Here is a 26,010-nt window from a genome sequence, read left to right as displayed (position 1 = left end):
GTGTAAGTAGGACGTGTGAGAGGGCGCATGCGCGGCGGGAGAAATAAGAACGGTCCTGCCGGAGAAATCGCGGTAGCTCGTCAGTTTTGCGCCACACGGCAATGGCGTATGTTGTTGGTGTTTTTGTGTTGTCGTTGGTATCTCGCCGACAGGTCATATTGTCATTCCATCAAAATAAGCAACGCGAGTGCTCATAAAACATCGTACGAAAGACAATCCGTGGAACGTGACTGTATTTTCGAAAAGCCGCGGCGCAACCATCTCGCAGGATCCCGGATGATCTACAAGTGATCCAATATGGCGTCGACCGATCTGTCGTTCGGTAAATGATAAACCCGTGTACCGTACGCACCTTTGACAAGGTCTTCCCGAGGTCGTCCGGTTTTTAAGATCAACGTGTATCCCTTTTAACGTTGCCGAGCGTCACTAACTCCATCTTTCTTTCTCTTCCCTTCTTTCCTTCTCTTAATAGCATCATATTTGCGCGTTGTGCTTTGTTTGTACAACTTTTTTCTCACTGTTTGTGAATTAAACGTTTCATTATTTATATTCGATCGCATCGTAAACACACTTTCAAATATTACACGTTGGATGTATCTTTAGAATATCAACAAAATATTCACGAATAACGCTCACATTCCATCGTAAAATAAGTGATATTACGTATACGTTAAAGAAACGGTTAGCCAAAATTTAATCGAACGAATTTATCGAAACTCCAGTTTCGAAATATCGATCATCGATATACGCTATTGCATTCGCTATCTAAAGTTGACACATGTTTACGCAATAATAATTCTCATTAACATCTCTGGGGTTTTTCCTAATTGGTAAATAACTCGTTTGTATCGGTCTCTACGTAATGCTAATTTTTCTGAAGAAAAGTGAGATTTCTCGTGAAGTGATGTCCTTTTATTTTGGTTCTCGTCGCCGCACCAAACCAGGCTGCATACCGGCGTTCTACAGAGAAGTCTACGAGAAGATCTGCTCTCCCACAAGTGGAAATGTAGAACGAGAGGTGTTTAAATCCCTTCTTGTCAAGTCCCAGCTGAGTAGCTCCGTTCTCAGCCAGGTATGTTTCCTTTTTGTCTCGTTCTTGTCTCTTTCTCCGTGTCGCTGAGCCTGTGCCAGCCACTGCCAGATAGAAAGAAGAGAGAGTACCGTGCCTTTAACTTTGTAATTTCTTCGCACGCCGCGCTTAGGTTAATGCCACCGTTAATGCTATAGCTGCGCGTTAACTCTTCTTCCGTATCGTATCACGGTTAAATCGTTCATGCATACTAGATGAGAAACGCGTTTTCAATTTATTACATTTATCGTAATTAGTAAAGTTATTAGATTTAATACATTCTTAAATATAATAAATAATAAAATTATAATAATGAAAGTTGGTAAATTTAATATTAAATTCATTGAATTAATTTTTAAAGCGAATCGTATAACTAAATTTTTAAACTAACATTTCAAGCGATTTAAAACGTTCGCTACAAGTGTCACATATCTGTGTTATTTTAACTTTAACCGCTAAATAAATGGATGTACTTATCACAGAAAGTATTTACATATACGTCGTAGATACACGACTGTCATAATTCAGATTACAAAGAAACAAAATATTTAGCAAATGTATATTTAGTAAAAATTAGAATTCTGAGTGAATAGCGATCTTTAACACGAACTTTAATGGACACTTTGCTTTCTTTGTTTTCTGCGATAATGAACGTGGTAATTAATGTCTTGAACTTCGATATTTGAAAAATATTTTGAGTATAATTTAGGATATTTTTTATTCAAATTTTGCTTCAATCGCAAATTAAATTGCAAAACAAAATTATTATGATAAGTAGAGTTGTTAAAACGTTGTTTTAGTATTCTTTATCTTGATGCAGAGTATAAGTATAGTTGTTTTGTGTGCATACAGCATGGGATTATGCAATCTTTTACCGTTAGTGAATAGCAATGATTCAATGACGCATAATGAATATTATATCAAATGCACGTTTCTAATCAAGTTTTTATAAAATTTATGTTTTCCTGAGTAAATTAGAAACTGTATACATCTAAAGGACAGTGACTCATTGGAAGTTGAGAAATCTTTCCTATTAGTAAGCAGCTACTTTTAAGTTTAAGAAACAGTTATTGTCAGATCATCCGTATAAAAATCGACCATGCTTCATTAATATTAAACAATAATGGTCCTTTGTTGGTAACAGGAACAGTTCAACGTCCTGATTTTGAAACATGAATATTTTAATATATTTAAACATATTATTCTTTGCGTTGCAGATAATTTAATATAAAATATGATATTTTACACAAGATAAACTACCACACGGAAATGGTAATTACCATCTTTATCTATTTCTCCTTTAATTTATTTAATGGTAAATATAATGGATAATAAATATACCTTAAATAGATATAATAGATTGTATCTAATATAACGAATTATTTCAGTATTTATTTTCAACATTTACATTAATAAAGTAAATCTTAAGAATTACTCAATTTATTATTACTCGTAAAGCTACGGCATATGGTTTGTATAGTGATTCGTTTAGCCACGATAATGGTCAAGTGCATGCGTACTCGGAGGAAATTCAAAGTCGATTTTCTCGAAAACAAAACCTCAAATGGAAAAAATGTATTCCATATTTTCGACTTACTTTTTCACGTGCAATCACCAGTTCCAAGTTATATCATCATCGACACTGGGACATTCTGTATATATTGTACTACATCTATTTCACAGAACAATGTAATTCTAATTGATAAAAATTACATTTTTTTCTGTCAGTGAAAATCTGGATTTAACGAGAAATATTTGTATTGCAATCTGTTTACATTCTTCTTTAGCAAGAAAACTTTGTATACTCAGGGTTCCTATATTTACGTTTCTGGTTTATTCTGGACGGATTATCAAAATATTCTGTGCTTAGTTCGATAAAGATGTTATTGAATGTCCGGCTGGTGCAACGAAACGATCGTAATTCCATTCGAATCGAATTCGAAGACCGAAAGACCAACCGAAGCTGCCTTTCCCAATTAAATCTACTTTGACCAATTTGTAGTTCGTCCACAACGGTAAACGCGCTAAACGATCATTAATACGTCACTGTCAGCGCAAACGCATCGCATGACACGAATTACGTATATACATCGACACGGTTAGATAACGAAATCGTACAACGGTATATGAACTACGTGCCCGAAACAGATAATACTGCGTGAATAAATTTCTCGAGTAGCGGTAGCGGTTTCCATTGTGGAAAAACCGTTTCAGAATTTCATTTACGATTATTATTCGACGATTAAACGCCGGAGAACGTTCTTTTATCCTACGTATTTGCGATCTCGTGTTATCCTTACGAATGGACGAAAATGGAAGAAAAACGAATAGATATTCAGACCGTGCCATATGGTATTTGACTCGAGTCATACGGTATTTGGTACTAGTATTCGATACTAGTATTCTGAACGGTGTGTCTGAATCACTGAGGTCATACGAAACATGAATATATAACGATATGATTCAACGTTTCGTCTATACGTAATTCCATTTAGTTGTCTATCGAGGCAAAGATCGGTTTTAAAAGAAAAATTGAACGTTTTTCCTATCTACAGAGAGATTGTTGTTTTCTTTTTTTTTTAGAAGTAGACCTGTGTCATTACGAGTATTTTTTACTTTGAAGATCCCCCTCTCCCTTCTTCAATAATTTTCTGAAACAACGTTGGACAAACGTTCTTTTTAATCGTAGATATATTTTATATAAAATTAATTCTTTTCTTTTTGATATTAATAAGGATAGAGGTACATCCGTGCCGATTAAATTACACGCGTCGAATTTGCTTGTTTTAGAAGGATCGGTATTATAACGTTTGTTTTATGCGATTATGCAATTTCAAGGCCATCTTCTATTGTACCGTCATAAGTTTCACAAATTTAAAATTTATTTGAAATTTCCTTTATCGTTGAGAGATGTTATTTTACATTGCAAAGCATGTACCTGTGTATACAAAATGCCATAGGAGAAAAATAAGCGTCTACGCAAAGTTCCGTAGCATGCTCAAACCATCCTTCCTCCTAGAATCCTCGAAATTATCATTCGTACAGGCAACTCGTGATCGTTAACAATTGCTTTGCGGTCGTTGAATAAAATTTCTTTCCGTAACGATTATATTGTCCTGTGTCTGCTGTGACGCTATCATTATTTTATCATTAACACGCCCGCTCACGATAGTCTGCACGGGACGCCCCTTTATAATAGTGGAAGATTACGTAGCAGGGTCAGCTACAAACGCTTTACGATGAATGCATCTTACGAATCTCGATGTTTTCATATTTACAACGAAGATCGCAGGGGGAAAAGGGTAATTCTGAAATTGTAGATATCTTTGAATCTAACAAGTTGTTTCTATTTCTGACTATGCTACGTTAATCCCAGTATAGGATCCATTTTTGTATTTTTTTTTTTTTCATTTTTTAGCAGTGTTTTTTACTTTTTATTAAAAATCACTTGGACATTTTCACGACAAGGATACAAAAGTTTTAAATTTTAAAGTTTTAGATCTGCTTATACTTGCGTATTCATTCGAATAATCGCTGCATTAAAAATCCATATATTTAAAATCGAATATATCTAGTTGCCAACCCAATAACATTTCATTTTGAAATTTTCAAGTCGTTTACGTCTTCGTGTCCCCAAGTGTTCGAGTTTCTATGTTTAGATTTTCAAATTTCCGAATTTTTCTGATCGTTCGATCTTTCGATTCTCAAATTTCTTATTGCACGGTAATTTTCCCCTTACTTTTATATTATTTCACCGAGGTTGGTCCACTTCCTTTTCGATAACACAAAAGTCAGAAAATTTATAAAAATTCACTGCTCGTTTTGCAACTGCGATTTTCCTACGTTATAATTTTCATCGTATTTATATTCGACAGATTGCTCGTGTCAATTGAAAAATTAATTTCTATGAAACTATAAATATTTTCAATCGGCATGACGAGCTTTTTTCTCTGCAATGTACGTTGCAAAATCGCTTATGTTCCATTCGTAATTACTAGATTACGTCAAGTATCTGCTTACAGTTGTGAAGCGTATATTTATGAATGAAAGCACTATTCGTGTAGGATAGTTTCTTGAACTACATTAAGACGATCATACAGCGGAAAGCAACTCGCTATTTTCATAATCATGTTTGTAATACGATCATCTTATATCTGCGCGATATTACGTTTTCCTAAATCGAACAAAAAGTTTGTCAAACTTATCGTTAAAATCTTGCGCAGACTAAAAGTCGACAAAACGTTTGAAATTCAACGTGTTGCGAACAAATGTTCTTTTAACGATATTTAAACAATCATTAACGTTTCGCTCGAAAACATAGATCGAGTTTTATAATCTTCAGGGAAGATTACGTCCTTTTAAAAATTTGATCGCGTTGTTGTGACGTTCCAAATTTTCACGCTATACCTTACCACAGGATAAACAAAGAAAATGTAACTACGTTTCTATAAAAATGTTCCTTCGTTGATCTCGCAATTCCGCAAACTACGATATCAAATTTATTTAAAGAACATTCTACTACGCGCTACTTTGTCACGTTAGATTAGACAATCATCGGCACTTAGCTTTGAAAAATCTGTCGAGCACGATTGTTGGGGTAATTAGAAACGACAGGGCGACACGACATGACACAACACGTCGCGATAGGACGTAACAGGGATTGAACGTCGCGTCTCGTTCATTGACTAACGACACAATCAAAATAACGTTACGTGGGTCGCTGCTTTATCGCTAGTCATCGCGGGTCACTATAAATAGGCCGATCCAGAAGATGATACAAAGTGTCCCTTTGCTTTCGTGCTTGTTTACACGTATATTTAACCCTTTGCGGACATTCCACGAAACTTTTATAGACGATATTTTTTTAATATTCTTGCTCCTTTCGTCTTATTTTCTACTTTTTCCATTTTTATAGCCAGCTCGTTAATTATTTAAATTCCTTGCTATCGTATAATAACCACGCAGCGAGTAACGGTAAAAAAAGTATTGTCGTTGAATTATCGTTAACGTTAATCTTGTTAATTACGATTCTTAATAGATATCTGCGAGTGAATAGTTTCAGAATTAAACAAATATGAGCGTAAGAGCTTTCATAACAGGATGACGAAATCTTCGAGATGTGAAACGTGGAATAGTAAAATTTTCACTCGCGGTGACGCAATGGCATATCTTTTGACGTGTAATTAACGAAAGTTGCACAGATCCGCGTTTATACTAAGCGGCATTAGGTGGTAATGACAAAAGCCGCAATCACTTAGTTGCCAAGCCAATAACAGCGGAGGAATCGAATAAAAAGAAAAAGATACTGTTCGATCGTCGGATCTTTCTAGTTGGCGAGTCGACCTACTTTAATTATCGATATTTCGCGCATTTCTCTCGAGAATACGCTTAAAACAAAGAATACGACAGATTTATATCCAAGTTGTTTAAAGAGTTCTGTTCCCTCTTTTCTTTTATTCAAATCGACAAACAGCTCGATTGCTCGTATTTAATTTTAGTGGAAAGTTGGAAACGAAATACATTTCTATTTCTACGTGAAGAACAAAGGACTCAAACCTCAAGGCTGTACGCTCTGAAACGGAGGGAAAATCCTATCAAGCATCGCAATAAGAGAAAACTATCGAACGTAGCGAAACATCGTGCGCTACATGTGCAATCCTCTTCGACGAAACAGGTTTTAAATGTTAATGCATTTAGTCTTGCTCGTAATGTCGAAAATTGTGTTCCTGCTATTAATAATTAATAAAAACGTAATTCTCCCTCGTGGATTACAAAAGATTAAATACTGAAAGGTTACATTACTATTAATCGTAGTTAACACTGTACAAGTTTCGCTCGAAAAAAAATATAGTGAAATTTTCATTAAAATAATATGATAATCTGAAAATAATATAATAAAGCAAATTTTAAATTAGAAAAAAAAAGAACGTTATTAACAGGAAGTTTAGTAGATCTGGTTATAGGATCCTCGGACGCGTACCATGCGACGATCGACACGAACGTAGTATGCACGTGAGATAAAGCTATCGTGATAGCCATAGTCATGAGTCGATCTCCCTTCCCTCTGATTTTCTTCCGTCGCGGACGAGACTAATTTTGTTTAATGACATTCCAGTTGTTTCGCGCTTTATACGATACACACGCGTTCGTCTTCCCTCTTCCTGCTTATCGATGCTTCTGTACTCCTATTTTCCTTTTTATTTCATTTTGTTCGTTCGACTTGTATTTATTTCTCCTTTCTCGTTACCAATAACTCCGTCTAATTATTTTTTTTTTTACATATAAAACTTAATATGTCCTTGGTACGAGATTGACGTTGATCGAACGTTAGAAAGTTTTTCAACGTTCTGAGCTAGAAGATGTCGGACAGAGTTTTAAACGAATACTCCACAAGTACACGTGTATCTACGCTCGTATTTCCTCTTCCTGTTTACTGCTATACACATACACGTACTACTCTCTACTTGTGTTCCTGCCACTTTTTCCTTTATTTTCTCCTTCGTTATTACGTCCAGTTATATTATCGTAGTATCAAGTACAGTTCTCGCTTTATTTCGTTTACTCTCGTTTAGTATTACAAGAGAGTCTCGAAACGTTAATCGATTAATTAAACAAAGTATTTACATCTGTTTCTACATATCGATTGACGTGATATAAAGCCGCAAGAATTTTCAAATCAAACCTATGAACGACAGCGTCGTCTTGGATCTCCTTAAACAGTAAATACTTTAACCTTTCTTTTTTGTGTGTTTATTTATGCCAAGATAGTTTTTTATACATTGAATGTAATTCACTTAAACCATGAATTAGCATAAGGTGTGTTAGGCAAAGGTACCGATACGCGACGTAGCCAAGCTATATTATGTGTCGTAGTTTTTACAGTTTTTTGTGTTTTTCATTCTTGTGTTTTTGGATTTAAGCTCTTGTGTATTCTTGTTTGTGTTGTATTTTTTGTCCTGAGACTTGGCCGCAAAACAGGACGATACTTTGACCTTTCCTAAGACCAGGCTGATCATCCACGTTCTTTTATACACGCACATGCACTCTTCCTTCTACATAAAAGATATAACTTAGAAAAAACGAAGCTGGCACCCCGCTGGGGGTAGCCACCCACATGCTATATTTATTTTTATTTTATTTTTTTCTTTTTTCTCTTCACCAATAAGATATAACACTTTACCAAATGTCCATAAGGACAAATTGTAAAATAACCAAAATAAAATAAAAAAAAAACTTCCTTCTCTATAAAAGGAAGACGTTTCATCGACGGTCCGAATTCCTAATTGATCGAGAATAAGAGATAAACATAACGACGAACAAAAGAGTTTTAACACCGCGCCATGTACAATCCGTAACGTTCAACGCCGATTAAACTACCACACAAGTAACGCAACTTTCAAAAGAACGCACGAAATCGGTAACTTTCCTCTCGACGTTCGATGTTCCGTGAAAATCGTCTGAAAAGAAGATTTTAAGAGACTATTCGTGCAAATTGCGGTCGTCCGTGCATTGCAATGCTGTATAAACGCAAACGGAGAATAAAATAGGAAAACGGTTGTTTCGTCGGGTCACGGGCAATCGTATTTCAGAGGAGAATTCCTCGGCGCGATTCGAATGCAACGGAGGTAAAAAGGGAGAAAAAGAGAGAAACAGCGAAAGAGAGGGATTATTGAAATTGAAAAGACGAGCTGTCGTGACGCGCACACTGCCAGCTTTCGCGGCGATTGTTCAGCGACCAGGTTCGCACGTACCACGAACAAGGGACTTATTTTCATTGTAGTTTCCTTTACCGGTGAACTTGATCAACGATTAAGATTTAATAATGCTCGTGAAACCAACTAGAGAAGAAGGAGCCCGACGCTTTCCAACAGCGAGAACAACCACCGGAACACACTACGCTCTCTGTCCACTTTTGTATTTGCCCATATTTCACGTTCGAACGCACTCGCTTTTCCTTCTTTTTCCATTCTTCCGTCTCTGCCACGGTCCCATTCGCACGTCCTTTATTCGCTTCCTAAATCTTTCGTCGTTCCTTACAATGGAAATCGCCCAGATGTTAAATTAGTCTTGTAAAGAGAACACGTGGCTGTCGCGGGCACTTTACAGGATTTGACTCGTTAAGGAACGAGCTAACTGTTAGTGAAAATTGATCGTAATCATTAGGTTGTCCGAAAAGTTTCTTCCCTTTCATAAGGCGATAATAGATGAACGACAATTTCTGTTTTATATTATTTTATTGAATTACGTATGATCTATTTCTATTATTATTCAGTTTCTATTATAATCCAATAAACTAATATAAAACGAAAAACATTGTACGTCTATTATTTCCTTATAAAACGAAAGAAATTTTATGGACAACCTAATAGCTCTGAGAATACGTCTAATTAATAATTTCCTCTTTACGATCTTGTAGTAATTTCTTAGATTTATCGGAGTATCCTTTTATTTTCCGAGTTTCAAAAGTTTGTATCGCCTTTGAATTGTTTCAATTCGTAATTTTATAGTTTTCTTAACATAATATCGTATATATATAATATTAACGCTTTGTAATAAGTCAAATCTTCCTTAAGGATAGCTTCGCTTTTCGCCTCCTTCTTTTCTCTCTCGTTCGACCCTGTTCTACGTTGAAATTCATCTTCGCTCGTGTCACGTCGTAGACACGGGGAGTGGTGAAATTAAGAAAATCGCTGGTCGTTTCCTCGCGTCGTTCGAATGATTTTATGAGCAAGGTAAGAAAAATAGTTATACTGGCAGAGTTTATTACGTGAATCCAACAGAGCGACGGTTAAGAATGTTAGAACAGAAAATATCGAGAGCTGATTTTAGGAGCTGATTTTTAGTTTGGCTCCCATGGAAGAGGTGTCAGGTCAGAGATGGCCATGCTGTTGCTATTTTCTGACATTGGAACACTCTCTACGTTGTTGTTTCGATAGCCTGCGGAATGTTCGTTAGACCCCGTTGGTTTTTCTATCGCTAATTTATGGCTCTGTAACGCTCGCAAATCAGCGACTGACGTCCTTACGTCTGATCAGATGATCAGCGATGCGACGATGGATATGTCTGTGTCACACGCTCAGAAGCAGTAATAGGATAGGCAAAACATCCTGCATGTCACAAACATCGAAACAATAACCAGATAGTAACAGAATAGCCGCGTCTGATATACACCCGACGGTAAAACCCCTCCAGAGGGATCAAACCTTGGTATAACAACCCTCCGAAATCAGCTCTCAACACCTTTTTCGTTATAACGCTCTGAACCGTCACTCTGTTGGATTCGTACAATAAATTTTACTACCATATTTAACGCTACCGATAGTTAACACGAAGCTGCTTCTACCAAAACCAGCGAAAATGACTGATCTTTAAAAAATACGTAATAATAGAATATTTTTATATTTTATTACTTTTATTACTTTTATTACTTTTATTTATTTTATTACTTTTTTTTACAGAAGCAATTCCATGTTATATAGTACATCTTTGGTATCATTAATCCATCCCTAAACGAGGGTCCACACATTTATAAAATCGTAGAACCAGTTATTTCGACGGCTGTGGTATTTCTAGCGTTAGCATCTAGCGATCCAGCGATCGATCCGCAATTTTCCTGATAACTGATATGATAATGATGCGCGGTTAAAATTTAAAAAACGAATGGCAAGTTGTACAAAACGAGGAAACTGGTTAATTGGGGTTCGATAAACAGATTGCAGCACCCTTTTACGCTTTAACAAGTACCGTTCATTTCGACTGGTATTGGTATAAGTAGCCTTGATACAAAATTACTTTCAGTTTGAATGCATAAAAAAACAAAATAAAATTTTGTCATTACATCATCATATGCGGAAAAAATATAACACGAAGTAGGAATTTGAAAATAAAATTGTACACCCAGTCAATTTGACTGATGTAGTTCCAGTGTTAAAGTTCAATTTTTTAGCTTATTTATGGAACGTTCGGAAGTACGACGCGAGGAGATCACCGGTGATCTGTCAATTTCATGATTTCTTGTGTCTTCTACGTAACATCTGCATTCTGACAAAAACACGAGAGAGAAATAGGTAGGTTCGATACGTGACAATAAGTCGTTATTCTTGTAGAGACAAGCTTAATCGCATCCTGCTGTCGTATGCCAAGAAATTGTGATTTGAATACATTGCGTTGTTAAAGCTCGTCTTATAAAGAATCATTTGCATTCTACAGTCATTTGTATCTTGAATAGAAGATATGTTGAAGTTCATTTGTATTCTACTAACTTATTTCCCTACTACCGTAACATTCAAAACTAATGCAACTTCTTGGAAGCTACTTCTCTTCTCGAATTTATCCGTCGAATGTTCGATTATGGAGAAACTTTTCGAAAAAAGCAACAGACGATGTAACTTACGAGCGTCGCTCTCGTTCTCGCTTAGGAAAATCTGCGTTATCACTTTTTGGTAAAAATGCTCGATTGCAGAATGACACGGACGATGGGTTATCGTGAATGTCGAAGCAGAAATCTAGATGCGCGTAACGTGCGGTCTGCGCGTATTCTGCCAGATCGTAGAAAGACAGAGAGCCAGTGGGAATGATAGAAGGAGAGGTAAAATGGCAGAGCAAAGTTATAAAAATTCTTGGAATGCAGTTACTTTCATTTATGGCCTAATCCTTCGGACTCGTTCGCAGTGTTAACCGAGGTTGCACCGTTAGTCGAGTGTATCGCGCGGATTACGTCGAATTAAACCCTTTTTTAAATTAAATCAACGCTCTCCTCTGTTTCTCGTAAATACGTCCTCGCCTTGCTTTTAGTTCTATCTCATACAACTCGCTGCGTATACGTATACACGCGATACATAGTGATAAAAATTAGGTATATTTGTAAGTTAGAAGAAAGATTAGTTGCTGGTATCTCATCCGGTTTCGATTAACCTCGCAAGTGAAAATAGCGATAAATGGCAAATGGAAATTAAGGATGAGACGAAACCAGTTACATTTGTTAACGAAGATACCTTCTTTTAGCTTTCGATAAATACAGATTTGGTATAGAGTGGCAAATTGTAATTGCCACGACTGTTCGCTGATTCGAGATGTTTAAGTTTCGCGTTTTCGTTACTTAGTAATATAATTCGGACTAGCATTGATATTCTTCTTTGATTTCGGTTCGTACAGAAAATTAAATCGGTTCGTATGCAGATACAAAGCGGCGAATAAGTCGTTGCCAGGATTGTTTCCATAAAATTTTAGAGGATTTTGCGTCTGGTTTATTCGTTAACTCGAATCCATTTGTCTTCTCCTCTTGAAATATGTCGGAATAATTTTGGAATCTTTAAACGTGAGATTATTTTTCCTTTTCTCTTCTTTTCACGAACACCTGTTTACACGACACAAATCGTTTCGTGGTGTTTTTTCAAGCTGTTGGATTTAGGTGATAAGAAACAAGAGCAGGATTATTTCGTACAACCCTGAACTTTTATCGGTCACGCAGCGTCGAGAAAGTCGTCTCCGCACGGAATAAGGCTAATATTCTTCCTTCTTTCTCATGGTTTTCCTCGCAAACCTGTTCCATAATTTTCCCGCGCGCGCCTTTTGCGCAACCGTGTTATTTTCTGCCAGGCGTGCCTTTCAAATTTCAAGTTGCGGTTATCGTGCTATTTTGAATAGAAAAAATCCAATGCAGAGGCGTGAAAAGAATTTTTAAAGGACTGGAAATTGATAGAAAGGAATTGGAAGTGATATTTTAATAATCGAACGCTTTTACGCACCGAAACTTTTTCTTCTTTTTTCCTATCGATTACAAGATTCTCCAAAATTCACGATAGATAACAAAATGATAAATAATGAAAGATAATCGTAGAATCGATCTGTTCTTGAATACGTTAAAAATCTTTAACGATTAAGGAAATCTAATTTCTCGAAGCTAATTTCCACGCTTATTTCAACCTATGCGAACTTCCGTAGAACCTGCTGCGTGAATAAAGATATACATCTTCGTTACGTTCTTTACGAATTATATAACGAGAGAAAAAATACACACGATTATCAGATAGGAATGCAAAGGACAAGACTCGGCGATGAAAGATTCGTTGCTATTAAATTCGACCTTGATTGAATTTCGTGTCGGCAATGCCTCGTTGTGAGAATCGTATCGACGGTAAAAGAAAAAATTGTTGACGTGGAACTTTCCTGAGCCAGAATAACAGAACGATTAGCAGATGGAGAGGAAGTTGGAAAAGATGCTTTATGCGAAACTACAGTCTCCTTTAATTTTCATCAAAATACAGAATCCTTTGTACAAAATTTCTACGAATGTTTCCATTAAAAATAAAGCTACTGAACTAACGAATCTGACTATGTCCATCTACGAATTTACTAATATCCTTTAGTTGATAAAACGTTTAATTAAATAAGTGTAACAAATTAGTTTCACGCCGTGAACATATCGAATCTAATAAATCTGCTTTAATGCATGCGATTAATATTTTAGCGTATCGGTATAAGTATCTAGATTTCTTATTTGTTTAATTAAATATTATTTTAGTATAATTCATGGGACACGTGTAAAAATTCATCGCCACAGCAGAATTAAATGCGCGCATTGTACGTGTATTCTGACGTTAATGTTGCGTTAAAAGTCTATATTTCATCTTTGAAAATCTTGGGGAAAGGAAAGCAGGATATCCTCGTGGATATTGTTTTAGATTTTAGCAATTTTTTCTCTTTTCCTCGCAATTAGATATGGGAACTCGTGGACAGCAAGACGGGTTATCTGACCAGGAGCGGATTGTACAAGGGTCTTGCTCTAGTCGCGTTTGCTCAGCAAGGAAAGCACCCAAGCGACAAACTCCTGGAGAATTCCGAATCTCAAGGTACGTTACTCGCTTTTTTCATTCGAACGTAAACTTGACGCGATTTAGAATAATAGAAAAGTTTGTATAAATTGATTTTATGACATATACATTTGCATATATAGAATCTTTTACTTGCTACAAATTAACGAGCCAAACGAACGACTTTCTCTTCCTTCTCAAAAGATTCTAAATCGACGTAAACACCCAAAAATACTCCAACGGAGAAGCAAGCATTCTGTTGCTACTGTGCGTTCGACAGATAACGGAGTGCACGCTACTAAAAGCAACGCTGTAATTAGCTCCTTAGCAGACAATGACTTCTAATAATGGAAAGAACGTATCGCGATTAACATCCGTGCAAAGAAACCTGGTTTTTATTGGTGTCACTGACCAACACAATCAGTCGTTTCCCTTATCGCGAAGAAAACGTAGCTTCGTCACGAACGAAAGCTGTTCACCGGAAGTGCACCGTTCTTCCGATAATCTCTCCCGCTGTGACTCTGTCGTCCACAGTAAAAAATTCAAATCGAAGAAAATAAATTCGCAGACGAGTTTCATTTTCAAACGAACAAATTACCGATTGCACAACTCGTCCAATTTTTCGTACGATTAAGTTTCCCAAGTTCTGATCGATCCAACGAAAAATCGCGAGTCGAAGGTCTTTCCTTTGCAATTGTTCCACGTTGTATTCTACTATTTGACGTAACAAGAAGAGAAACGACGAACAAGCAACAAAGAAGAGATCAAGGATGAGCGTCGGATCTTATCACGAACAGGCAACAAAGTGTCGTAGGTCTGAAAAGCCTTTTCCAGTATCGAGGTTGCGGCTACGACGACGATTACCTTTCACATCGGTGGAACGACAATGCTTCGAGAAGTTACTTGCTTGTGACTTGGAAAATAATTATAATAAACTACACGCGATCTAACCGTACCGTAGATTTTATCGATACGATCCACGTTGTCGCCATAAATTATTCGTCACCTAAAACGAAGAGATAAAGGAATAAAAAGCGAGCTAACGTGGTACGGTATTATCGACTATATCCTTGCTGATTTTTCAGAGTCTCGTTAAATTATAGTCTTGTCGCGACTGGTCCGTTTCATTCCATCCAACGCTTTAAAATCTTTCTTAATGTTTGTTTTTTCCATAGAGCTACCTGTTCCTGTCCTGGGCGATCTCTCCGAGGTAACACTTTTGGCTCAAAGATTGCACAAAGGCAGCAATCCAGCCAAATTGAATCTCACTTATTCCGATATATGCAATTTGGATACGATAGAGGTGAACTTAGTGCCTGAGAAAAAAGGAATCTTTTTGAAACACGTGGAGTATCAAGTGACCAGCAAAGTGCGTGTTCTTTTTCTTTTTCTCTCTTTTTAATTTTCTATACTTGCAAAAGTACATTTTTGATGCTACCCTCAATTTTAGTTTTTGATGTTTAATTTCTATTTCAGTTCTTATTATATAAGTTAGTCTCATTTTTTCGAAACGTAATGCATGTGGTTAAGGTTTAGGGAATTGTAAAGCAAAGTTCGTTCTTGAGTTCGCCTTGAGACTGGAATTAATAAAATATCTATAATACGTGCGATTATGGAAGGATGGTTGAGAAGAATTTCTTCTATTTGCAGAGATTCAATTCCGTCGTTTATAGACGTTACAACGACTTCGTGTCGTTGCACGAACTTCTCTTGGCGAGATTTCCCTACAGGTTGATACCGAAATTACCACCGAAGAAAATCGTAGGAGGTAACGTCTTGGTTTCTTCGTGTATTCTATAATGGTAGATGCTATGAATTTCAATATCGAAGGAAATAAAAATAATACTTTTAAGAAAGTAAATTAAATTTATTTGGCTATTAATTTACTACTTAAGATACCGCAAGATATATTATTCCGTTACGATTACTAACTGTAACATAAATATTTACAGCGGATTCTCAATTTCTCGAAGAAAGAAGACGATCTTTGCTAAGATTTCTCACCGTGATCGCTCGTCACCCTGTAGTGAGCAAAGACCACATTGTACAATTCTTCTTTACTTACACCGGTGAAGAAACGCAACACAAGATTCGAGAAGTATTTAGGCGAGTACCCGATGAGTTCGCGACGTCGGAATTATCGTCGAGGGCAAAGGAACTGGTGCCACCGGAAACATTAACGGAATTTGCGAACAGCCGCGACCAAATCAGAGTAATACTTCTTGGAATTTCCCGACTGAAGAATATCGCTGATTGTCTGGCAATCAGATCGCATAGTTACGCGGTAGATATGGCAGAACTGGGTACGCAATTAAGCAATTTAGCCTCAGAACCTCATGGCACTACGGCATGGGCCACCGGTGGTTCCACTATTTGGCAAGAGATGAAGAAGGGCTTTCACATAATTTCAAAGTAAGCGTCCACGCGAGATAACGTGAGACTTCGTTGAATGTATCGAGAACATATTTTCCATATTGAATCTAATTTATCGCCAAGCATATTTACGCTACTAATTACTTTATTATTTTACTATGTATTTACTCTGTTCTAAAGGAATTCTCGTGTATTCGTAATTTCAGAGAATTTAATCTACTTTCAACGAGAGCACTACAACAAGCAGTCAGAGAGGAAACGAGAGTATGTGAAAGGCTGAATCTCCTGTTGGACGTGCTAGTGGCGCATAGAATCCTATGCGAAAGGCACGAGCGTGGTGTCAGCGCTGATCATCAGCGCGCATTGTCTACGATGTTGTCCTTAAAGAAGAGGCAAATGCAGGGCGTTATACGCGGTACTGACGTAAGTAAATCCTTCGAGATGGACGAACGGCAAACGATGATTTACAGCCTTAAGAAAAGTATATTTATCCAATGACTTAACTCGACTCACTGTAACAGCGTGCGCCGTCATTACGTGATTATTCGGAAATTGCTCAAGGTCTTTTATGTTAATGTCAGAGGAAAAATGTGATAATATATAATCTCGAGCTTGTATCGTCTTACATAATTCGTCCCAATTGAAAACAGGCTGATGTGTGCAGCTGTTGCATTTCCACGAGTTCCCTTGGTCCTTTGTATCGATTATTATACCATTCATGTTTCGCTTCAAATGTCTGTGATATATTATTACCTATAGCTTTAGAATGAATTTGGATCGATACTAATAGCAAAAGCAAAATAATGCGCCATTTACTCGTATTAGTATTATTAGATATTATGACTTTATTTTGTAATAGCGCTTAATATCGTGTAATAGTATATCTTATGACAGAGTATAAATTATCAAAAGTAAAACATTCTTATTAGTAGGTGCTTTAATGTCTAAAATTTCTTTTTATTTACAGAGTGACACAGTCGAATACCTGGAAAATAAGATGGTTGCTCAAGAATCGGTGATTGCAAACGTTGAGTTGCGAAATTGCTTTTCGTTACACTGTTTACACATGGAGACGCAGCTCGTTCATGCTCATTTGGAAATACTCGCCACGGTTCTACAAAGTCTTGTTAATGTTCAAATACGCGGCCATTCTGAGGTAAGATTCCTTCACGATACGTACATATTTTATAATATACTTTATTACGATAATTTTTACCGTGTTTATGCTATCAAAAATAAACAAAAGAAAAAAAAACTGAGAATTTGGTAAGTGTTATTCATAAATGTAAGAAAGAGAAGAATATTTTTATTGCAATCTTTCGTAAACATATCAGGATGAAAATGATCGAAGTAGTATCTTTACCAAATATTTAAATAAATAACATTTAAAATGCGCCATAGCTCGCTGAGGTGTGGAAGTTGATAGAGCCAACAATTATGAAGTGTTTACCAGAGAAATCAACAAGTGGATCAAATGGAATTTCATAGCGAGGAACGAAAACCTAGGTAAAGGTAAGCCTTGTTATTAAGAAGGAAAAAATTCGCGAAATAATTATAATGGTTATAAGATGCCCATATTAAAAACATTTAAAAGACAAATATATCTAATTGCGCCATATATCATTATTAGTAATAAACACTGATCATTTAAAAAGATGAATCCAGGTGCAATACGTAATTAAACGTTTGCAATTAGATGTATAAAAATATGGTGTACATGTTATTATATTTTAAACATATACAACTCCAAGACTTTTGTAATACATTCCTTGTTGTGTACTTAATATATTTTATGAGGTAACCGATACTCGTTAGACGAGCATGTAATGTTGTATATACAATAAATGACGCTTTCTTTTGTAAAGATGAATAATTAGATAAAACTTCTGTATAAAAATACTAAAAGCTTGTAAATAATTTGTTTACCGACATATTATGTTTTTTATACGATTTAGAAGTCTGACGAGAATTAATGTAATTTCCGTACATCACGTTGATCGTGGATACGCGGTATATTTTACACACATTTATATACGATACCCGCCTTTGTATAGTGGCAACAAAATATATATTGTTATTGAATAATCGTATTTATTTACTTTCACATTCCTATTAAACTACGAATTACTTGAATTCAATCTTAAATGTAAAGATTTTTAGGTATACTAACATAGGGAAAAAGAAGAAAGTAAAGTTTTAAAAAAATTGTTATTATATTATAGTATAACTTTATTATTATCAGTATTTTATATTTAATTCGTATCAATTATTATTATTTGTTACCTCAGTTTAAATACATATAACTTGTTTCCAATCTTAAGATATATTTTAGTGACATTTATGTATCTTGCCTCTGCATGTTCAATCAAAAATTGATTTAATTTAATAGTCAAAAAGTGTGCTTGATCGTTTAGAACTGACAGTTCGTTGCCAAGACACCATAAAAAACTTATATGATAAGAAGAATCCTAAATGTGGAAAATGATAATTTATTATCATTATTACAATAAATATAAAACTTTTATCGAAAATAACTTGTTGCACTTTTGAGTAACATATATAATTGCTGTTTAAAATACGTTACTTACTTCATAAAAAGCTGGTAAATCATATTCAGCAAGGAACTTATTAACATTTTTCACAAAATGACCAAGGACTCCTTTACGATCGATACATTCTATCCCAAGAAATGTTCGAGTTTTTTCCTCGTTAGTATATGCCTGTACATTTAGAAGCTCCAAATTAAACTGATCTGTCTGCTCGCATAACTTCTTGGTCTCCTCTACGAACGATTCAATCCAATGAAACTTTAAAATTAAAGTTCTTGATAGACTAATATGAAACTGCTCAGAAAATATATTACATTTAACTGGCACTTCTCCCAAAACTGAAAACATCCATGAGAGCATGTCCTCGCTGGGTTCATCTGCAATTTAAGGTAACTATAATGATTTTATTCTTGTAATTAAAACATATATACCTTTATTAAATACTAACAGTCAATATAAATTAACGTCGCCCAGTTACCACGTTCATGTTTAAAACTTCTTACTCTTCCCTCGTGTTGTAATGGATTATCATCTACTTCTTCATGATGAGGAACACCTTTCCATGCTGTAATGCTTCTAGGCAAAGGTAATCTATAAAATAAAAGATATTTTCTATGATTTTTTTAGTACAAATATTTGGTTTACTAAAACCTGTTTTTAACTATTTATTTCGAATTTAAATCTGCGAAATCTAAACATAGATAATGAACGCGCATGTGATACCTTCATATAAATCATTAAATCTGTTTATAAAAGTTAAAAAATAAATTTATCAAATATATATTTCTCGATACATGCATACTGTAGAAATGAATAGTTATTCCAATTATAAACATTTATTACCTAATAATTTATTAAAATGTATTTGAATACTTATAAGCAATTGTAAGTATAATAATTATAAAAACCAAAGAAGACAGATACCGTTTAGAATTCTCCTCAGATTTACTGTTATCGTTAATTTCATCTTCTTCAGAATCAGAAGCGTACGTACTTAGCAAATCTAAACCTGACATAGTGTATAATATTTGTAATTAACTTAAATCTTTTATCCTTTGAGGTTATATTTTGAAATTATTTATAACTAATTGTTCGATTTTTTATTTTTTCAAAATACAGTAATATTTTGGTAATATTTAATCTTTGTTGTTCGAAATACATTGAGTTTAAAGATTATAAGTATAAAGAAAATAGTAATATTAAAATTTCTTTTAATGACTTTCGAGTGGCATTTGTAAGGTTAAGCTTTCCAATCTACTAAGCTGCAATCATACTAACATAACATAACGTAAAATAAAATAACATATATAGCACATACTATGTTAATATATACACACATATATACACATGATTTATTGTAAAAAGTAATTAAATAACTTTTGTTGCATTTAATTACTAAATATGAAACAAAATAAAATTTCAATTAAAAACTAAAGTTGAAGTTATAAATTTATTTCAATTTCTACACGAGTCAATGAGTTGTCAATATACAAATCTATATACAAACAATATTTTACAAACTTAATATTAAACATTCTTTAAACTTTATTATATCATAACTTTTTATTCTTATATTATTTTATTACATTTACTTATTCACTAAAATCTTCTTCGTCACTAAAATATTGGTTCTTTTTATATCTTTTGCCAGATTTATGAACTGATCTGCTTTCCTCCTCATGTCCCTTATTTCCCAGTTGGTGATTATTTTCTAATTCTTTTTGTCTTTGCTATAATGTACATATAGATAATAAATACAAATATTTATTACATTTGGATCACATTAAAACATTACCTCTAACGCAATAGCAGCGCTTAATGTTTCTACTTCTTCATCCCAATTATCCTCTGCTGATTCATCATCGCTATTTTTATTAAAATCGCTTGTTTGGTGAGTATTAGCTTTATGTTTTTTTCTGATTCTAATCTTCTTTAATGGTGGATTTCTTGGTCCTAATGTATTGTTCCTACAATTGTACGATAAATGTCCTTCTTCACCACATTCATAACATTGAGATTTATCTGGATAGTCTCTGCGACGTATAAATTCAGTACTCCTTCCATTATCTACAGCTATGGAACTTTTTATTGTACGACCACCTATCTGTTAAAAAATAATGCATGAAAAATACCTTAAGATGAATATTATTACATAAGAAAAATTACAGTTTACCTCTGTGTTATTTAAGTTTTCTGCGCAACTAATAGCATCCTCTGAAGTAAGAAACAATACAAATGCAACACCTCGACTTCTTCTTGTAATTCTGTTTTTCATTACTGTCACTCTAAAGATAAGATTATACTTCAAATATATATAAGATTATACTTTAAATTATTTAGTGTACACGTAATGTAAAAAATTTATTTTATTCTATAAAAATTGAAAATTTTTATATTTTATTAAAATCAAGATATATAAGAAAATTTAATCTGAAAATATGTGAGGATTAAGAATATAGTAAACAATAATTTTTATACAATTTTTGATGAAAGGATAAGGGTAGAATATCAGGATAAATGAAATATATAAAATATTTAAATAATATATTTCTACAAATATATATTTAATAAACTAATAAAGAATTAAAAAGTTAGCTACTTAAATTTCATAACTTACTTTACAATTTTGCCATAACTCTGTAAAAGTTGATGTATATCATTATTTGTTAGTGAAAAAGGTAAATTTGAAATATAAACTGTTGATTTACTTGGAACTACTCCACCACTCATTTTTACATATTAAATTTCGTTTATTATTTATGGCGCTTGTGTTTAATTTAACCTGAAATACAAGAATAGAAAAAACGATAATTATAAAGTTAAAATGTTATAAAATGTTTGTCATGCATTGTATTTCGCTTATTTTCTCTTTTCGAAATATTTATATTCAGTAACGCATTCAATAATTATAATTTTATACTAATACTTATTTCCTTGCAAGCAAAACTGCTTTTTTGCTCCATTTAAAAGCTATTTATTATATTAGCAATTAAGTCATAAATACAATTAACGATAATATAATACGTTCCGTAAATTGAATTTAAAAATCATTTCCTGTAGTTCAAAACGTATATAATTTGATATATTTCAGTAATATTTCAATTTTATATTAAACAATAACAATTACGTTAAAAATACTCACAAAAAATTGTTATAATTACTTATACGCTCTATAATATTAATTCTTGCATACATATTGGAATAACTGTCTTGTAAACTATAAGAACATATACCACAAACTAAGCTATCAGTAATACCAACATGTAACAGATCATATTCATTCCCAAGCATACATTCAAATCAAATGAAACAAGTTTCATTCTTTTTTAAATTATATATATTTAGGGAAAAAATTAGGTTAAAAACTTATATATGAACAGGTACAAAAAATTTATAAATAAAATAATTTCATTTTATTTGTTAAATTGGTATCACACATGTATAAGTTCTAACAAGATTTCATATAAAAGTAGTATAATATACAAAAAAACTTCAAAATGTATTACATTCTTACTCGGAACAACTTTTTATTTAATGTAAATAATTTGCATTAAAGGTATGGAATTTATCTTAATCTATACATTTGTTAAAAATAAAACATTCAGATATTCAAAGGAATGTAATACATAACATTGAAATTAAAAAATGTATATTTATAAAATAGTTTAAATGTTGAGTTTAATTCTTTAAGTACAAAATTTACATGTAACGCAATTACATATATCATTCCATTATATCTACAAATTAAGTTTCATAAGTCATGTTCAGGGATGGCTTCTTCTAAATATTAATTTAAAATATCTGAAATACTCTAAATAGGCATTTTATTTATTATAATTAAATGGAATAAATTACTTTTAAATATAATAATACACTTGTCTTTTTAAATATATATAGTTTTAACTATCAAATATTAAATTTGATATTTTGCTATGATGGGATAGCCAAGTACATACGCAGCATCCATTAATAACAAACAAATGTTACGAATTTGATTGTTACTGTTTCCATGTAACAACAATTACATAAAAAGATAAGTATAGTTTGGTCCACTTTATTCTGTGACTATTTTTTTTTATTTACAAAATGTATGATACAAAATAGAGCAGACGGAACGAAATATTAAATATCAATAAATTAAAAATAAAAATGAATGCAAAAATCAGTTGATCGCTAAAGGATAGTATGTTAATTGTGTGCAGCTCTCTTACCATTCATGTAACCTATCCATCGTTCTGCTGTAGTAGTAAAAATCGGATCATTATCAATTGAATTTAAAAGAAGAAGTTGATTAACATGAGTAGAATGATAATCCCACCTAGCTAAATTTGGAGCAGTTTTTAACGTAAAATGACGTAAATCATATGTAGTACCAGAACCTGTATCGTATAGCGTTAACATGTTTTTCAAGGATGTCATACCCTGATTAAAAAGGCGAGATGCTTCTACCGCATCCTTACCTGTTGCTATGCTTTTTAGATCATACAAACCAATTAAGGAATAAATAAATCCATTAAGTATAAATGAAGAGGGTGTCGTAGGATATTCTTCGTACCACACGTATTTGCTTAAAAATATTGCAGCTACGCCGCCTTTGCTAGAGGATACCTTAAAAGGTTGCAAACCTCTAATAGCAGCTTGCAAATATTTTTCTTCGCCCGAATGATAATATGCTCGTGCTAATACAGAAATTGCATGTCCTTGACCCATACTAGAATACCTGTAAAAACATGCATTTAAATAAGTATATTGTGATAACATATATATATATTAAATAATTTATTAAAGTAAAATACCATCCAGGTTCAAGAGTAGCCATTCCTGGAGCTACTTTTCTTCTGACAGGATTTGCCCATCCACCAGAACTAATGTTCTGGTTACTGACAAACCATCTAGCTGCATCATAGAATTGTTCCATGTGTTCACTTGTGGATAATGTTATGTTATCAATCATTCCAGATCCATACAACGTCATTTTCACGATCTGAAAAATAAATCATTCTTAACATTTATGTTTTTAATTATCTTATAGCAGTTGTTAAGTATATACATTACCTTTAATTTTGAGCGAGACATTTTCTTTTTATTTTTATCATTTAAGTATAAACCTTTTTGTAAATCTATTACTAGATCTCTAGTGAATCTTCTCCATTGATGATTAATTTGACCAATTCCATAATAAACGTGATTGTTATATATATGCAATACTATGTTACTAGTAACATAATGAAGGTAATACGTTTCTTTTCTTTCTCTAGATTGTAATGTGATCATAATGCTTCCATTATCTTTAATATTAAAATCCCATTTCAATACAAAATCAAGTACATGATCTAATTTTAAGGTAATACCAGATGTACTAGTTTCTGGTGTTGCAAATCTCATTACATGACTGTTAACATGTTTATCAAATATTCTAGATGCAATAGATCCTTGAGGTATAATCCATTCTCTTTTAACTTTATCAGAATCTTCTATCACTTTTCTGTGAGGTTCTGGTTCTGTCAAATTTTTGCTATAATGTGATAATCCAAATTGAGCAATTTGAGTAGGATAATAATATCCCTGACTCTCCCATTGAGTAGATATTGGTACTCCGTCATTTCCACTAATACATTTAACACGTTCTCGAACTTCAACATTATAATTTTCAAAGGTCATAAACACTCCTCTGGGATCATATTTTCCTTTAGGATTAACGATTTTGGAATAACTGTGTAACCATTCAAATCTTTCTAAGCCATCATACGTGGCTAATTTTCCATAAATCTGACGTATTTTAAACTCATTAGTATTTTCTTGTGATTAATCATTTACTTTACTTTTACTACTTACCTCAAAATATTTATGAATAAATGAAAATGGTATGTAAACTTCATCTCCTTCTTTACGACATCCAATAGAATAATCACCATTTATATGACAATCTATCTCCTGATATCCAGTTTCTAAGTTCACTCTGTCCTTTATATAAAAAAAATAATAATAATAGTAAATAATAAATATTATTATTGTATAAAATTTCTATACCAAATAATTTTATAGAAATAATAATGTATGTTAAATTTATACATCTGACACAAATTATGCTTACTTTATGCTGAAATTTTGATTTCCAATCAGTGTTTTTAAAAAACGATGGGCTGCCACAATTATTCCATGATGTTAATATTGAACTTAATACTGCAACTATTATTACAAGTAATAATGTTTTAAAGTTCAACCTCATCATCATATAATACCTGTTGTAGTTTGAATGAAAATGATTTTTTATAAATAATATCAATACATAGGAAGATTAATTTTATAAAGTATAAATAATATTGCTATGTAATGCTTACTTACAAGATGTTATTAAAATTCTTGCCTTCCTATCTGTTAAAAACAGCTGCGATTAAAGATAAGTACTTTTTCCCCCATTTTTTTTAAATTGTAGAATTCTGAAAGGAGATAAAGCCATTTCTTTAAAAACAACAAGAAACAAATGGTAGCAGCCGATGGCAACTTTTAAAATGCATATATGTATTCACCTATTTTATGGATATTCCCTTTACATTTTCCATCAAGGACTTTATACGTTTAATCACCGATGGTTATCGATGTTAGCTATTGTTTCATACATTCCATTCATAATATTGTCTGCAGTAACCAAAATGTTGTATCTGTTCTCGTTAATTGCATTGTCTATTTTATAAAAAAAATTGTATGCATTCTTGATTATAGTGTCAGTAGCATTACATAAATTCCCTAGAATTCGTTTGCGAAATATTAACTATGGGTAAAGTTTCAGTGGTTTTAAGAAATCTCGATTATATGGAAGAAATTTGAAGAACAGATTGTATATTTGCATGTGCATCAATTTTTAACATTTTGCATGAATTTTGTATATTATAATATATATTGTGAAGAAATATTTTTAAATACTCTAAACTTTAATGTGATATAAATAATAAAAATCTTTTGTTTACAAATTCAATTGATTATTGATAATATTTAAAACTATTAACAGCCATTCTTCGCCATAAGTTCGTATTGCCCATTCTCGTAGTTCATTCGTTACCTTCCACCTAAATTTATAAAATTAATTATATTTTTTCCATGTAAATTCTCTCTGCTTTCATCATATGGAATCATACACAATAACACAAAAATACCTTTTTGTGTATTATGCAGATTACACAAAATATGAGCAATCGTAGTTTATACT

At 33.2% G+C, this 26,010-nt stretch overlaps 5 protein-coding genes across 7 annotated transcripts in view; 1 reads left to right on the top strand and 4 right to left on the bottom strand.

The window, feature by feature from the left end:
• The window catches only part of LOC132906642 (uncharacterized), a 123,285-nt gene extending 103,807 nt beyond the window's left edge, over nucleotides 1-19,478 (bottom strand). The window contains exon 1 of the mRNA XM_060958993.1: nucleotides 19,468-19,478. The gene's annotated coding sequence lies outside the window, so the exon portion shown is untranslated. The remainder of the gene's footprint in view (nucleotides 1-19,467) is intronic.
• Nucleotides 66-18,339, top strand: LOC132906622 (sorting nexin-8-like). 2 transcript variants are annotated; one of them, XM_060958964.1, is made up of 9 exons: nucleotides 66-322; nucleotides 945-1,072; nucleotides 13,788-13,920; nucleotides 15,057-15,250; nucleotides 15,532-15,649; nucleotides 15,834-16,293; nucleotides 16,461-16,677; nucleotides 17,222-17,410; nucleotides 17,656-18,339. In XM_060958964.1, the coding sequence occupies exons 1-9, from the start codon at nucleotides 298-300 to the stop codon at nucleotides 17,740-17,742; spliced, it is 1,551 nt and encodes a 516-aa protein (XP_060814947.1). In that variant the 5' UTR covers nucleotides 66-297; the 3' UTR covers nucleotides 17,743-18,339. The 2 variants fall into 2 exon arrangements, with proteins under 2 accessions (XP_060814947.1, XP_060814946.1); XM_060958963.1 differs by lacking the exon at nucleotides 66-322 and having other exon boundaries at nucleotides 903-1,072.
• Nucleotides 18,444-20,439, bottom strand: LOC132906631 (U6 snRNA phosphodiesterase 1). Of its 2 annotated transcripts, none has more exons than XM_060958981.1 (4): nucleotides 20,325-20,439; nucleotides 19,252-19,394; nucleotides 18,843-19,180; nucleotides 18,444-18,722 (listed from the first exon to the last, which is right to left on the bottom strand). In XM_060958981.1, the coding sequence occupies exons 1-4, from the start codon at nucleotides 20,336-20,338 to the stop codon at nucleotides 18,534-18,536; spliced, it is 684 nt and encodes a 227-aa protein (XP_060814964.1). In that variant the 5' UTR covers nucleotides 20,339-20,439; the 3' UTR covers nucleotides 18,444-18,533. The 2 variants fall into 2 exon arrangements, with proteins under 2 accessions (XP_060814964.1, XP_060814963.1); XM_060958980.1 differs by lacking the exon at nucleotides 20,325-20,439 and adding an exon at nucleotides 19,728-20,108.
• LOC132906636 (zinc finger CCHC-type and RNA-binding motif-containing protein 1-like) lies at nucleotides 20,240-22,088 on the bottom strand. Its single transcript, XM_060958985.1, has 5 exons — nucleotides 21,946-22,088; nucleotides 21,421-21,585; nucleotides 20,977-21,088; nucleotides 20,599-20,907; nucleotides 20,240-20,533 (listed from the first exon to the last, which is right to left on the bottom strand). The coding sequence occupies exons 2-5, from the start codon at nucleotides 21,531-21,533 to the stop codon at nucleotides 20,396-20,398; spliced, it is 672 nt and encodes a 223-aa protein (XP_060814968.1). The 5' UTR covers nucleotides 21,534-21,585; nucleotides 21,946-22,088; the 3' UTR covers nucleotides 20,240-20,395.
• A 522-nt stretch (nucleotides 22,089-22,610) lies between these two features.
• Nucleotides 22,611-25,990, bottom strand: LOC132906620 (D-glucuronyl C5-epimerase B). The gene is made up of 8 exons (XM_060958961.1): nucleotides 25,864-25,990; nucleotides 25,334-25,550; nucleotides 25,149-25,243; nucleotides 24,898-25,045; nucleotides 24,639-24,767; nucleotides 23,859-24,572; nucleotides 23,600-23,787; nucleotides 22,611-23,523 (listed from the first exon to the last, which is right to left on the bottom strand). Exons 4-8 carry the CDS (start codon nucleotides 25,036-25,038, stop codon nucleotides 22,992-22,994), a joined length of 1,704 nt encoding a protein of 567 aa, XP_060814944.1. The 5' UTR covers nucleotides 25,039-25,045; nucleotides 25,149-25,243; nucleotides 25,334-25,550; nucleotides 25,864-25,990; the 3' UTR covers nucleotides 22,611-22,991.
• Nucleotides 25,991-26,010: the final 20 nt, after the last annotated feature.

Source organism: Bombus pascuorum, chromosome 5 (assembly GCF_905332965.1).
Source record: "Bombus pascuorum chromosome 5, iyBomPasc1.1, whole genome shotgun sequence".
Lineage (NCBI taxonomy): Eukaryota > Metazoa > Arthropoda > Insecta > Hymenoptera > Apidae > Bombus > Bombus pascuorum.
Note: the sequence above shows the minus strand (reverse complement) of the source record. Positions and strands in the feature narration are given on the sequence as shown.